General features: G+C 41.3%; 1 protein-coding gene across 12 annotated transcripts in view; it reads right to left on the minus strand.

Annotated features, from left to right (window-relative positions):
• Positions 1-3,403: 3,403 nt before the first annotated feature.
• The window catches only part of CDC14B (cell division cycle 14B), an 87,046-nt gene continuing 75,375 nt past the window's right edge, over positions 3,404-15,074 (minus strand). For 5 of the 12 annotated variants that reach the window (XR_008845031.1, XM_056525043.1, XM_056525129.1 and 2 more), the window contains 3 exons: positions 8,344-8,451; positions 7,088-7,147; positions 3,404-6,742 (listed from right to left, as the gene is read on the minus strand). Coding sequence is in view for 10 of the 12 variants with exons in the window: in XM_056525043.1 (XP_056381018.1) it covers positions 6,706-6,742; positions 7,088-7,147; positions 8,344-8,451 (205 nt within the window). In the remaining 2 variants the exon portion in view is untranslated. Of the gene's footprint in view, positions 6,743-7,087; positions 7,148-8,343; positions 8,452-13,612; positions 13,755-15,074 lie in introns of those variants that run through there. The other 7 variants (XR_008845032.1, XM_056525051.1, XM_056525096.1 and 4 more) reach the window with 3 other exon arrangements.

A 15,074-nucleotide genomic window follows, 5' to 3' on the forward strand; every position in this document is an offset into this window, starting at 1 on the left:
AGCACCCACATTCTATCCAGGCTGCGTCTCCAGTCTCAGAAAGCCTTCTTTCCGAGACTAGAGACCAAGCCCCCTTGTGAAGCCACGCCATGGTCCTATGGGAAGGGCCGTGATGGCTGTGACGCACCCTCCCATAGACATGAATAGAGGGGTTGTGGTGTTAGGTCTCCAGTCCCAGAAAGAAAAAGCTTTCCGAGACAGGATACGCAGTCCCGGATAGAATGCGGGTGCTGCACGGAGATCGCTGGGGTCCCATCAGCAGGCTCCGCAGCGATCACACATCTTATCCCCTATAGGGATTTCCACACAGGTTGTTTTTTTTTTTAAACTCACTGCAATTTATGAGCCAAAGCCAGAAGTGTATTCAAAAGGAATAGGACATATAAAGGAAGGACTTATACTTCTCCTCCCTTATGGATCCACTTCTGACTTTGGCTTAAAAACACCAGAAAAAAAAAAAACAGTGTGGAAAGCAAGGTGTTCTCCATCCTTACAATATAGCCTCTACAGACATCCAACTACTGGTTGTTGCCCTTTTAAATTGCTGAGTTGTGGGGTGCTGGAAGTCTGACCCTTGCAGATCCAACACGGAAGGCCTATACTGAGGAATTGTGTATGCCAGGCATGCTGGGAGTTGTAGCTGTGCAATGGCTGGACAGCCACAGGTTGAAGAATGCTGGTTTAGAGAGTTTGGTTCTAAAACTGATGTAATGAATTTATTATTGATGCTTGTGGCAAGTAAAAGGCATCTGAGGGCTTGTGCTGACATGATTTATACATCATAAAGTTACATAGGGCAGTTTCATTGTGCTGTAGAGCTATGTGGCACATTTCTAGTAACACTTATTAAAAGCATGTTATGTGGTCATAGTAATACAGCCCTAGATAATCTGGGGTCATAAACTCTGATGAAAACTACAAGCAGTCATCTCATCTTAAAGGGGTATTCCAGGCAAAAACTTGTTTTTATATATCAACTGGCTCCGGAAAGTTAAACAGATTTGTAAATTACTTCTATTAAAAAATCTTAATCCTTCCAATAGTTATTAGTTTCTGAAGTTGAGTTGCTGCTTTCTGTCTAACTGCTCTCTGATGATTCACGTCCCAGGAGCTGTGCAGCTCCTATGGGGATATTCTCCCATCATGCACAGCTCCCGGGACGTGACATCATCATTGAGCAGTTAGACAGAAAACTTCAGAAGCTAATAACTATTGGAAGGATTAAGATTTTTTAATAGAAGTAATTTACAAATCTGTGAATTCAGGTAGAAAAACAGACACGGTGCACATCTACAATCTTGTATAATGATCTGATTGCTTCTCAGCATAATATCAAAAACTAACAGGTTGTTAGTATACATTTTTGATCAAAAAGTACAAGCCCACTCGCCACGTCAAGGCCACCTATTTAGAGTGGGTCCCTAATGTCCCTAGCATAAAATGGCGCAGCACCGGGCGGCGACCACCACCGCCGCGACACCAATGCCCACAGGGGGGAACGACCCACCGGCAGAGCGGCCCCAATGCCACCCAAACCAGTCTATGGGCCGCACCCCCCCGCAGACACGGAGCCACGGCAGTAACGGACACCGCACGGCACCACACCAGTGTGAACAAGGTGTAACAGCACACTTACCATGCTCTCCCAGTCAGACTGGGAGGCAGCTAGGAAAGAAATGGCCCTTGTGTAGCTAACTACTACTAATATAGGGTTGGGCTGAGGGGGTGGGGAAGAGTGCAGCACATGTTCAAACAAAAAAAAGAGGGGATAGAAATCACAGTGTGAATTCAGGTAGAAGAAACAGACATGGTCGCACATCTACAATCTTGTATAATGATCTGATTGCTTCTCAGCATAATATCAAAAACTAACAGGTTGTTAGTATACATTTTTGATCAAAAAGTACAAGCCCACTCGCCACGTCAAGGCCACCTATTTAGAGTGGGTCCCTAACGTCCCTAGCATAAAATGGCGCAGCACCGGGCGGCGACCACCACCGCCACGACACCAATGCCCACAGCGGGGAACGACCCACCGGCATAGCGGCCCCAGAGCGGCCCTCTTTCCTGGCAGCCTCACAGTCTGACTGGGAGAGCATGGTAAGTGAGCCATTACACCTTGTTCACACTGGTGTGGTGCTGTGCGGTGTCCGTTGCTGCAGTGGCGCCGTGTCTGCGGGGAGGTGCGGCCCATAGACTGGTTTGAGTGGCATTGGGGCCGCTCTGCCAGTGGGTCGTTCCCCCCTGTGGGCATTGGTGTCGCGGCGGTGGTGGTCGCCGCCGGGTGCTACGCCATTTTATGCTAGGGACGTTAGGGACCCACTCTGAATAGGTGGCCTTGACGTGGCGAGTGGGCTTGTACTTTTTGATCAAAAATGTATACTAACAACCTGTTAGTTTTTGATATTATGCTGAGAAGCAATCAGATCATTATACAAGATTGTAGATGTGCACCATGTCTGTTTTTCTACCCGAATTTACAAATCTGTTTAACTTTCCGGAGCCAGTTGATATATAAAAAAAAGTTTTTGCCTGGAATACCCCTTTAATATGGTGGCATCACAACACAAACTATTTTTGGCGGATTTCAGATAAAACATATCTTACACAGGTCAAAGCATATGCTGGAAATGTATTTCATCTCACACACAAAAGGTAAAAAACTAAAATAACCAAAACACATTTGTACACCTCCAGCCAGATCGAGTTTTTTTATATTCCCCAAGGCTAAAATGCCGAAACCAAGCTGACTCCTATATAACTATGATGTCAGGTAGAACTGATCCAAAACAGCTTACACAAATGAAATCATGAAATATTATATATAATATAGATTTATTAGACATACTGTTTGTTACATCTCTGATATGTCAAAATTAAAATAATTTTGGAGCAATTTTTTTTAAATCTCTGGATTGTGCTGTTCCTCTGTTATTCCCCTTGAAAATGTGTACATTAAGTGACAGCTGGGAGTAAAACTTACACTCGTCAATGAATTCTGTAGGTCTAACGCTGTACATTCTATTGACAAAGTACATAATTCCCAGTCATCATTTTTTTGTTTTTCATCTAACATATTTCACTAAAACATAAATGTCAGGGAGGCTGAAGACATCAGATTAGGAGAACATAACCTGTGGAAAAATAAGCTGTGTGTTGCAGTGCAGCTCTTTATTATTCCCTTGAATAAAGTGGACCTGCAATACTGGACACAACCAATAGACAGGTGTGGCGCTGTTCTTGTAAGGCTATGTTCACATCAGTGCTGTGGAGCTCCGATACACATGCCTAAAACGGGGCTAGACAGAGGGAGAGACATTGGACACCAGCAAATCCTGAAAGGTCCCGTTCACTTTGAATAGGGTTAGTCAGGACTCCATTATAGGTCTGTTATTTGTCAGGATTTTAGCGGAGAAAAAAAAAACGACTGGCAGGATTTTTCTTCTCCTCCAAGGTCCAATCATTATTACAGAATCAGAGAACATCGCTCCAAACGCTATTGTGAACATAACCTTAGTAAACAGCCATCTTTTCCAATCCTGTACAACACTTTAAATGAGCAGCAATAATCTGTTCAAATTAGACATTAGAAATTCTGATAAAATTGGGAAGAAGTTCCATTCCAGTTGTCTTATGCCATATAAAAAATGACTGAAATGGAACATCTTCCAGATTTTATCTGAATTTCAGATGTTCCAAAGTAACCGTATTGTAAACCAGTGGGAGAATAGTTGTTAGAATTAGGCAATGTATGCATTCTAAATTAATAATAGATAATATCCCAAACTATCCAATTATTGTACATAATATCCTTTACTTAAGGGGTCACCCATACTAACCTGCTGGTATTGGGTAATAGTGCAGGTTTTTCCCCTACATCAGTGTTAGGTGTTATGGTGAATGGAGTTCTATAGGAATGAGTATGTCTGAAGCACTATGCTCGCCAGCAGGTTCAGTAAGAACACCCCTTAATAAACATCCATAAACCCCCTTAGTAGTAGCATCCTATGTGCTGTGAGATCTTAGGGGCTTGGGAATCGCCCCAGTGCAACAAACATACTCATCTGCATATTCCTATTTTTACCATATCTCCTAAGCAGCGCGACATATGCAAAAAAGAAAACCAATGCTGTGATCAGCATCACTTACACTATTACCCTGTACGGCAAGTTAGTATGGGTGACCTCCGCTGTCAGAGTCACTTTAAAGAACTTCATATTAGCTCTTCTTTAGTCTTTATTGTAAACCTGTTTTGTTTCCAAAGTGTAAAAATGTGGTCCCTGAACCAGAGATCTTATGGACTGATATATGGGCAGCGTATTTTACTGCAGAAAAAACATTTGCACATACCGCATAGCTCAATTTCTAAGTACAAGCACGGAACAAATGGATCAATATACAAGGGTCTTTTAAAGGGGACTGTCAGATATAAAAACTTTATATGTTGTAGATTTTGACAAAACAATAATACATTTTCTAATATACTTTAAAAAAAAATCACATTGTATTAAAGAAAACTGCCTTTGAAAATCCCACCACTAGGGGTCCCCATACCTCCTGGGACACTGATGAGTCCCACAAGGGTCATGGATACAAGATGGCTGATTGACATGGCTGCAGGAGGAACACAGCCTGCAGCAACACTGCTGTAACACAGAGTTTACCAATCATGTGCCTCCAGCTGTTGCAAAGCTACAACTTTAAGCATGCCTTGACAAAAGAAGTCTGGGCATGCTGGAAGTAGTTTTTCTAAAGCTGTAGGCACATAGGGGAAGGCTAAGAACACTCCTGTAAAAAGAGTTATTAGGAGACCTAATAACTATGTATAAATATATCAGGGGACCGTACAGAGATCTATTTATACCCAGGACTGTATCTATAACAAGGGGGCATCCTCTACGTCTAGAGGAAAGAAGGTTTCTACACCAGCACAGATGGGGGTTCTTTACTGTAAGAGCAGTGAGACTATGGAACTCTCTGCCAGAGGAGGTGGTCATAGGGAACTCTGTAAAAGAATTCAAAAGGGGTCTGGATGCATTTTTGGAGAGTAATAACATCGCTGGTTATGTATACTAGATTTATAGGGACAGAACGCTGATCCAGGGATTTATTCTGACTGCCATATTTGGAGTCGGGAAGAAATTTTTACCTCTAGTATGAGGGTTTTTGCCTTCCTCTGGATCAACTCAGTAGGGACTCATTAGGATTATAGGTTGAACTTGGTGGACTCTGGTCTTTTTTCAACCTTATGAACTATGTTACTATGTAGGGGGGGGGGGGGGGGGGGGGGGGGTCATCAGTGCATGGAAGAGAGGACACGCCCCTCCCTTTAACAAGATGGAAAAGACATTGACCAGCTGTAATATGTTATTTTTTTAGTGAAATATGGGTGAGAGACATAAAAATTACTCCGTACCTCATCCGGATCATTTACATGTAACATAAGTTTTTTTGTGGGATCTGACAGGTACGCTTTAAGACAATTATTTTTCCATAGTGTTAATATTGCTTTCATATTGTCCTGGTGTTGTCCCTTTAATATGGATGCTCAGATGTAGCTGTAATACAGTCCATACAGCCCATATCACTTCAGAGTACTCAGGGACTATATTAGGTAGCCAGAAAACAGAAGTGGATCAAGCATAGAGCAGAAGTACAAACCCTTACTTTATATTTCTTGCTTCCTCGAAATCCACCCTTGGCTTTGCCCTAACAATCTGCATCATGTGACTCCAGCCTGACGGTGAGTTCTAAAAGTTATTTAAGACTATACATGTCACATAATTTAGACCCTTTTGTAAATTTCCATATGATTAGATACTAAGGGACAACACAAGCATTGGACTCCATTAGATGGATTTCATTCTTAATACTCATTTATCTGAATCACAGCCAGGTTCTTGCCACAAAAGTAAAAGAAACAACGTAAAATTAAATCCAATAAATTTTTTCCAATATTTACATATTTCACATAATTTGAAGCCCTCAAAAATTGTCTTCATTTTGGACATCTTTCATGTCTACTTCTACAGGAAAGTCAATGAAAAACTTCCATATTGAAGTCCCTTCTTAAAAGCACATTCTTTCATGAATAGCTCGGCCTACCAAACTACACGTGAACGAAAGAGTTTCCAGTTAATTGGAATTCCTGTAGGGAGACCTGGCCCAGCCATCTTCTGTCTTCCACAGTAGTTGTGAGAAACCATTTGGTATTGCGAGTTAGAACGTATTTAGGTTAGACATCTGGTAAATATATATATATATGTATACATAAACGTACATGGAAAGTCTCCTTTTAAAACAAGGAAAAATCAAGATTGGTTGACCGTCAAGACAATGTAACGTGCTGCATGATTTCTTTTTGGGAAGTTCTTCAGCACATAGGTTGCTGTACAGATAGAAGTGCAGTGCTCGTATGAAATGATTGCCATCACAATGGACATGCCTCGCAGCCTGCTGCATGCACAAAGACTGCCTCCCCATCTGGGTACCAAATGTAAATCTACAGCGTGTGAAGCCACTAATATGGGTTTTCCTCTTCCTGCTGGTAAAGGCAAAACAAAAAAAACAAAAAACAGCAGAAGATGGATCCATTTTTTTTTTTGTAAGGTGGGATAAAAGCCCGAAGGAGGTTGCATTTTCTTTTCTTTCATCGTCTCCTTTATGGCCTTCCAGGAAAGCAATCTTGTGTCCTAGCAGATTTATTTATCGCAACACTGTCCGAGTCCGTGGAACTGTGTGGCTGTCAAAAGAAGAAGGAAAAAAAAAAAAAAAGTCAGAATATATGAGAGTGAAAGAAACCAGTCTCCAGTGTTTATATAAAAACACGCAAAAAAAGAAAATGAAATAATAAAAATGTATCAAAAAGTATCTGTGACTTCACATACACAAAAACATAAGTAAAACCACACACACCAAACCGACACACTGGTGAAGCAAACAAAAGATCTAGAAAGCTGCCAAGACACAGATTTGTTGGAGGCATGTTGGATTAGTGGGAAGCGATGCAGACAGTTTGCTTTAATAAGACTGAAAGAGATGGACAAGCACATTTTGCAGGCAAAGAGCAGCAGAGGCCAGAAAGTACCATAATTTCATTAAGCGTATTTGGTGCAAAGCAATCCTTTTCTTCCGCTCAGGAATCACGCTGTGGGGAAAGTAGAAAGAATGGTAACAAGTAATGAAATAAGCAAGAAGCTCAATGTTAAGAGGAATTAGAAGAGGAACGATAAGAGATAAAGGCATGAGGCAAAGAAGCACAATCTTGATTGGTTGTTATTACCGCCATGTTATCTCTGGCTGTCACTAGGAGGTTGACTAGAGAGATCAAGATCTATAACCAAAATAATGAAGTTTATATACTGCTGCATATTTCTAGCAACTAGACTCCTACTGGCAATGCTCTTTAGCTTTACGAATGTTCTGTTTTAGAATTACTTAGGTCTATGTAGAGGTCGAACTTAACACCAGAGGTTGTGCTACTGAGATTCCAATGACCATTCTTGTTAGAGTTCCTGGTAGCTATGGGTTGTCATGAAGTCTTGGCATGGATTCAAAATAACATCTATATTCACACATAGCTACCAATATTCAATCCAGGTTATAGAAAGGTCCCCAATTCCTCTCAGGAGCTCATCAATGGACTATACGTATAATACATCTTACGACAGAAGAAATGCCTTACTTCACTTAACACAATTCTCTCCTCTTCCCTGTGCCACTCACTTTTGAATTCACACAGAAAATCCATACATGAGGCAGAGGGGAAACAGATATTCAAATTCACCGCAAGATCAAGTTACAGTTGGCCATAGACTTCTATGAAGAGATGCTGCTTCTGTTTTTAGCACTAATTATTATTGCTTTATAATGTCCTCAACTCTGCTGCTTCTGTGAATGTGACAGAGACAGCTGCCATTTCTGTGTATGAGTGTTTCTTTCAGAGAAAACTATTTCCCTAAAATCTGCATCTGTCTTCTATGCTATGCTGTCCTCCTCAAATAGGATGACATATGAGACCTGACAGATCCACTATATCAATATATACTGACTAACACGCTGTACAAGACAATGCTGTACATATGGAAGTCCTTTGCTATATAATGCCTGACTGAGGAGACTCCTTGCCAAGAATTACCACCATGTACGACTAGATTTATGGGTAATTACTAAGAGTATATATCGTAGGGGACATACTATTTTCTTTGACAAAGCAGAACATATGTGACTACACTTTAGCAGTGCTATAAAGATTATAGTTAAAAAACCAGAACATTAACCAGGTCTAGATAAAGACTTTATTGTAACAAACGGTGTATACTGGGTATAGAGGTACAGGCTTACCCTCTCAATGTGCTGCCTCCTGTAGAAGACCTGGTTGTCCTTTTTGTAATGCATGAACTCTCAGATAAATCTGACCTGGGATTCTGCACACTGGACTGTAGAATTACTCTGAAAAGAGTTCAAAATAGAATAGATTGATGTGGTCTGCAGTAAATACACACATCCCATCCTAACTAACGGAGGAGCTCTGGTGTCCTCATGAAAATTCATACCTCATAGATTTCACAGTCATGATGCTATTTACCTTTTTTTCTATGTTTAGGAAACTTTACAAAGAGTGACACACATTGCTAAATATATGTATGCATTCAGTGTATAATCTGTATTCTATCCTAATAGGGCCTTTGCATAATAAATGAGGAATAACAATAATAAACATGGACCGCAAAAATACTAAGGTGTAAAGAGATTTATAAAGAAGACAACCAAACAATCTGGGCTGAGAAGTGGCAAAAGAGCTTTTTTTTTGTATTTTTCCATCTACAAAGTTGCACAGTGGCTTTTTTAACGCAAGATCATTTGCACTTTTTAAAACATAAATTGATTATACCATTAAATCTACTGCAAAGTTAAAATTATGTTATGTCTTACTACTTTTTAAGAAAAAAAATGGAAAAAGAGGGGTCATTTTTTTTATTTATTTTAATATATATATATATATATATATATATATATATATATATATATATACACACACACACACATACATACACACGGGATCAGTATTTTTCTCGGGGAGAGGACACCACTCCTGACGTGAGACGGAGATTTAAGTAGGCCATTTGCACTCCGCGGGCACCTGGGTAAAGAATATTCAAATGAAACAGCTGTCTGCAGATGGGTTCTCTTTCCTTCTGGAGAGAGTTCTGGCTTGGCATAAAATCCCAATCAGTTCTGAGACTTCTTAACTGGAGTCGGAGCTGGTTGCAGGACACACTACCTGTATAGGGGGTGTGGTGAGCTCATTTGACTATTTTTTACCCAGGTGCCCGCGGAGTGCAAATGGCCTACTTAAATCTCCGTCTCACGTCAGGAGTGGCGTCCTCTCCCCGAGGAAAATACTGATCCCGTTTAGCTAGTCAGAGGCCTCTCACCCAGCCAAGCCAGATAACTCTGCTCTGTACTGACGAGGGGCAAGTACCCCTAAACAGCTGTCTGCATATGGGTTCTCTTTCCTTCTGGAGAGAGTTCAGGCTTGGCATAAAATCCCAATCAGAGACTTCTTAACTGGAGTCAGAGCTGGTTGCAGGACACACTAGCTGTATAGGGGGTGTGGTGAGCTCATTTGAAAATATATATATATTTTTTTAACTTAACACTGCCTTTGAAATTCCCCTGGGGGAACCGGTCAGATAACCCTCTACATGGTGCAATCGCTATTGACTTCTGTTCAGTGTGGTCAGGTATTGGAGTTAAGATACAGCCAGCAACCATCTGTATATATTGCGGGCTTAGCTACTGAGCCTGCTCTATATTCAATTACTGCGAACCGCTGTAAAAAGGCGTTTCAGCAGTCATTAAATTGTGATACTGAGAAATGAAAGATTAAGTACTTAGGAAGGGGAAATACATACTAACAAAAACACACTAAATGAAAAAGCACAGGATATAACTGACATGTAAAAGGACTAAAGGAAAAAGGATATTAGTAGACAGTGAATGGTTTCAAACAGTGTCAGACATCCGCTGTAATAGGTACATCGAAAGAACTACCACTACTTCTACCACTATGCAACTCACTAGTCAGTCAACACAGATTTGGGCACCACTGTACATGAAAGATGGCAGGTTTCAGCAGGTTTATAGGTGGGCAACCAAAGTAATAAATGGAATGGATGGACTACAGTACACAGAAAGATGACCACAATTAGGATTCTATAGTTTAGGAAAAAATAAATATTTGTGTGAACAGATCATAAGAAAAGGTCTCTGTGCTTACCCATGCTTTAATATAGAAAGTTAATTTCTATACCAACACAGAAAGGGATTCTTTACTGTAAGAGCATTGAAACTATGGAAATATCTGCCAGAGGAAGTGGTTATGGTGAATTCATTGAAAGGCTATTTTCTCATGGCAGAAGAAGAATGCAGAGGAAAAATTCAGCTCGGAAGTCTGCTACATTAAATGAAAAGGGGTACTCCGGTGGAAACAATTTAAATTTCTGGCACCAGTTGATTTAAAAAAAAAAATTATTAAACAGAATTTAAAATGACTTCTATTTGAAAATCTTAATCCTTCCAGTACTTATCAGTACTTATCAGCTGCTGTATAATACAGAGGAAGTTCTTTTCTTTTTGAATTTCTTTCGTGTCTGACCACAGTGCTCTCTGCTGACACCTCTGTCCATGTCAGGAACTGTCCAGAGCAGGAACAAATCCCCATAGCAAACCTCTCCTGCTCTGGACAGTTCCTAACATGGACAGAGGTGTCGGCAAAGAGCACCGTGGTCAGACAGAAAAGAAATTCCTCTGTATTATACAGCAGCTGATAAGTACTGGAAGGATTAATATTTTCAAATAGAAGTCATTTTAAATTTTGTTTAACTTTCTGGCACCAGTTGATTTATAAAAAAAAAAAAAATAATAATAATTATAAAAAGTTTTTCACTGGAGTGCCCCTTTAAGGTCTTACTCCAGTGTAATATTATCACCGGTTATATTTACTAGATAACTGGAGATAAATCATTGATCCAGTGACTTCAGATGGCCACAATTCTGAATGAGTAAAGTTAATCTCTCATTATCTGGAGAAAGAAAAATGTTTTATAAAGGATAAAGGGTGGTTTAAAACTAAGGGGTAACTGACCAGTCGGACTTCATGTCTTGCCAACAGGGCTGGGTCATACCGCTTACAGCTTCCTAGTGACAACTTGAGTGGAAACGTGCACTCAATGGGCATAATGGTGACCTCTCAGCCACTGATTGGCTAAGCAGGCATTTTCTGTGTGTCAAAACTATACATGAATTTACCAACTTTTCTTGTTGAGAAAACCCCTTTAAGTAGCAATAATGGCTACCTAGGCAGGTGCATAACCTGTCTATCCCTTGTCCTGGCCCTTCCGGTTAGTCCTTGTGTCACATTTTCTAACAAACACGTGTTGCCGAATGTGAGTGATCTTTTATATCTGTCTTGCTTTCCCTCTTCTCTCAGACCTTGTCTGTCTAGTGCAGTGTTTCCCAACCAGGGTGTCTCCAGATGTTGCAAAACTACAACTCCCAGCATGCCTGGACAGCCTTTGGCTGTCCAGGCATGCTGGGAGTTGTAGTTTTGCAACATCTGGAGGCACCCTGGTTGAGAAACAGTGCGCTAGCCTCTTTGCTTTCAATGACAGGATGAGAATCTGCAGTTTATGTCTCGTGACATGACCATTTCAACATCCGTATTAACACCATGTCACAGTTTATCTATACACATAATCTAGAACGTCCCTATCACATGATGACGACATCTTGATAAACGTGGGTCAACTTCAACACCACGTGACATCTACCCAAAATGCCCATTCTACAATATTCTTCAGCTATAGGTTTCACAAAGTAGTCAATACATTACCTGCATGTGGAATTACAGAAAATGGCGCATTTATTTTTAATACAGCTAAAGCTGCATTAACACCTCGTTTTCAGCCTACGGTTGCCGGATCCAGCTGGGGGAGGGGAAAACCGGGCGCTCCCGTACCCCAGCCGGACCGGCGCTGAAATCTATTTACTTTAATGAGCCGACCGGAGTCAAACGGTGACTTTGGTCGGCTCAGTTTTGACCGCAATAATATGGGCATAATCTCCTAAAGTGTACCTGTTGTTGAGAAAAACTTTTTACATAATGTAGATAATACTATTATATATTTATTTGTAATTGTATATTATTGGGTGAAAAATACTGTCCCTGCAGCTATTGCCTGTGTGTCTCTATGAGGAGACCAAATATTCCAAGTGTGGATAGACAAGCAGGACTCTGTGCGGGCTCCTGGCTTGTCAATCAGCCTGCTGTGTGAGACGGGGTTCACACCACATTTTTTGCAATACAGTTCCCGTATTAGTTTTTTTTCTTTATGAAAAAACTGATTCCTCAAAACCGGACTAAACTGTATCAAAATGTGTATACAAATTTTAACCCATATACGGTTGAAAATCGTATATGGTTTTAAAAAATTATGTCCGGTTGCATCAGTTTTTAAGAAAAAAAAAATTTGTACATTTTTAACTTTTCACTCCATTATGAATAAAGTTTCACTTGTTTGATCGAAATTCCAAGAAGAAAAAAAAAAAAAAAACTTTCGCTGTCAAAAACCGTATGGTACCGTATGCACGTTCTGTATGGTTCACATTGACTCCCATGTTTAAAAAAAAAAAAAAAAAAAACAACTTCTACACATATACCATACGGTTTTTCACCCTAACCAAAAACCATAGTAGGCTACTGTTTTTGGTACAGGGAAAAAAACGGACAAAACCGTACAAGATGCAAAACGGACACAATCGGATGCATCGTTTGGCATACAGTTTTCAATGGAGAGTCAATGCATACAGTTTTCAATGCGGTTCCATAAGTTTTTTTCACATTGGAAACTTATACGGGAACTGTATTGCAAAAACGTGGTGTGAACCCAGCCTGAGCCAGGAGCGTGTCATAGAGCCTCACTGCACACAGACCTTTTGGCTAGTGACATATACCAGTGTTTCCCAACCAGGGTGCCGCCAGCTGTTGTAAAACTACAACTCCCAGCATGCCAGGACAGCCTTTGGCTGTCCAGACATGCTGGGAATTGTAGTTTTGCAACAGCTGGAGGCACCCTGGTTGGGAAACACTGACATATACACCTTAAGTGTAACTGTAATTTTAACCTCCCTGTCAAACCTTAAGATTAGTATTGCAAAGGGACCACCATGCTAAACTAGCATTGCAGCCCCTCCAGTTTTAGTGGGGGTCCTAGAGCTCAGATTGCCACAAATGATAAAAGTAAAGAGTTATCTGAACAAACAAGAAAACGTTATAATATATTTCAAGATTTACTAGCACGAATAGTGTATAGCAATACAGCTGAAGGAGGAAGCTAGGCCAATAAGCATTAGAGTATTTTCAAAATGTACTTTGCAGTTCATGCATAAAAGACGTAAAGACGTTGTTGAGTAATAAATCACTAGAAATGAAAAACCTATTTTTACAAGAACTATACATTTGGCTCCAGAACACAGCAAAATCAGGGGAAAGCAGCAGACATAGCCCATGCACTTTCATCCAAAACACAGAACACGACGAGACACTTACACTGGCCAAGGGCCACGGTCCTGAAGGCTATTACGCTCTTAAACCATCAAGACAGATTAGCACGAAGGGTAGAGGGGAGCCACACACAATCCACCAGGTGACAACGGCACACAATGCAGAGAACAGCATAGCTAGGACCCATCTAAAAGAAGGGGAGAAGATGAACAAAAAAAGCAAATGGAAAAGCCGGAGTGCAGGCTACAGCACACACATACACAACTGCAGTGTCATATGACGGATCACAGAGCTCATGCAGCATCCGCTTTCACTGGACCATGCTCAAGGGAATACAGAAGTGAAACAGCACAATCGTGTGAACAAGGCGAAGAATGATATTCTCTGTGCACAATGCAAACCAGTTCCCCCAATGACAACACAAGAAATTCCCATTCAACGTTACTCCAAAAGGCGTACTCCACAACTTTAAAGGAGATTTCCAGCGCTGAAAAACGTATCCCCTATCCTAAGGATAGGGGATAAGTTTCAGATCGTAGGGGGTCCGACCGCTGGGGCCCCCCCGTGATATCCTGTACTGGGCCCTGGCAGCCCGCACGAAGAGACGGCTGACACGCCCCATCAATACAACTATATGGCAGAGCCGGAGCACTGCCTTGGCAATTTCTGGTTCTGCCATAGCGATGTATTGAGGGGGCGTGTCGGCCGCTGCTTCATGAAGTGGTCAACACCCACTATCTGGCCAGCGAGCCGGGGCCCCCTACAGGAGATCGCCCCAGCGGTCGGACCCACGCGATCTGAAACTTATCCCCTATCCTTAGGATAGTGGATACGTTTTTCAGCACTGGACTACTCCTTTAAATCTTATCCCCTATCCTATAGACAGTGCATGGAGTATGCATGGCCCCATGCATAGGGAGAGACTGGGCCCAGTTCTGGATATCGTTTGAGGGGGCCAGCTGTTGGACCCCCACGATCAGACATTTATTCCCTATCCTGCAGGTAGGGGATATATGTTTTAAAGTAGTGGAGTACTCCTTTAACGGGGTTTTCCCACTAATCCCAAAAACAGTAAGGGCAGCTGTCAACTCTCATCGACACAAATGGGGTAGCACCTGTTAACATAACTCTGGAAGTTAGGCAAATAGTGTAACTCACAGGGCTATGCTGTTTGCACAGCTTCAATTAATACCAATGGGAGTTGTGCAAATAGCTTACCACAGCTGACTTGGCTGTTTTCGACACCTGACTAGCTCTGCCGGGCTGCAAACATGCTGAAAATAGGTGGGCGACCATATTTTTGATTTGTTGAAAAACTCCTTTTTACATGTTGTAGAGACATGGCAAAGGTGTTGATGGGTCGATATCGGAGAGTTCAGACAGTGCCCGATAGCTACAACTAGCTGAAAGATGAGTACGCTAAGGGAGACAAACTTACAAAGTCTATGGGATTATCCATTAGCTTTTGTCCCCGCTCGTTCTAACAATTGGTCGAAGTCTGAACGCT

This window comes from Hyla sarda, chromosome 1, assembly GCF_029499605.1.
Source record: "Hyla sarda isolate aHylSar1 chromosome 1, aHylSar1.hap1, whole genome shotgun sequence".
NCBI classification, from domain to species: Eukaryota; Metazoa; Chordata; class Amphibia; order Anura; family Hylidae; genus Hyla; species Hyla sarda.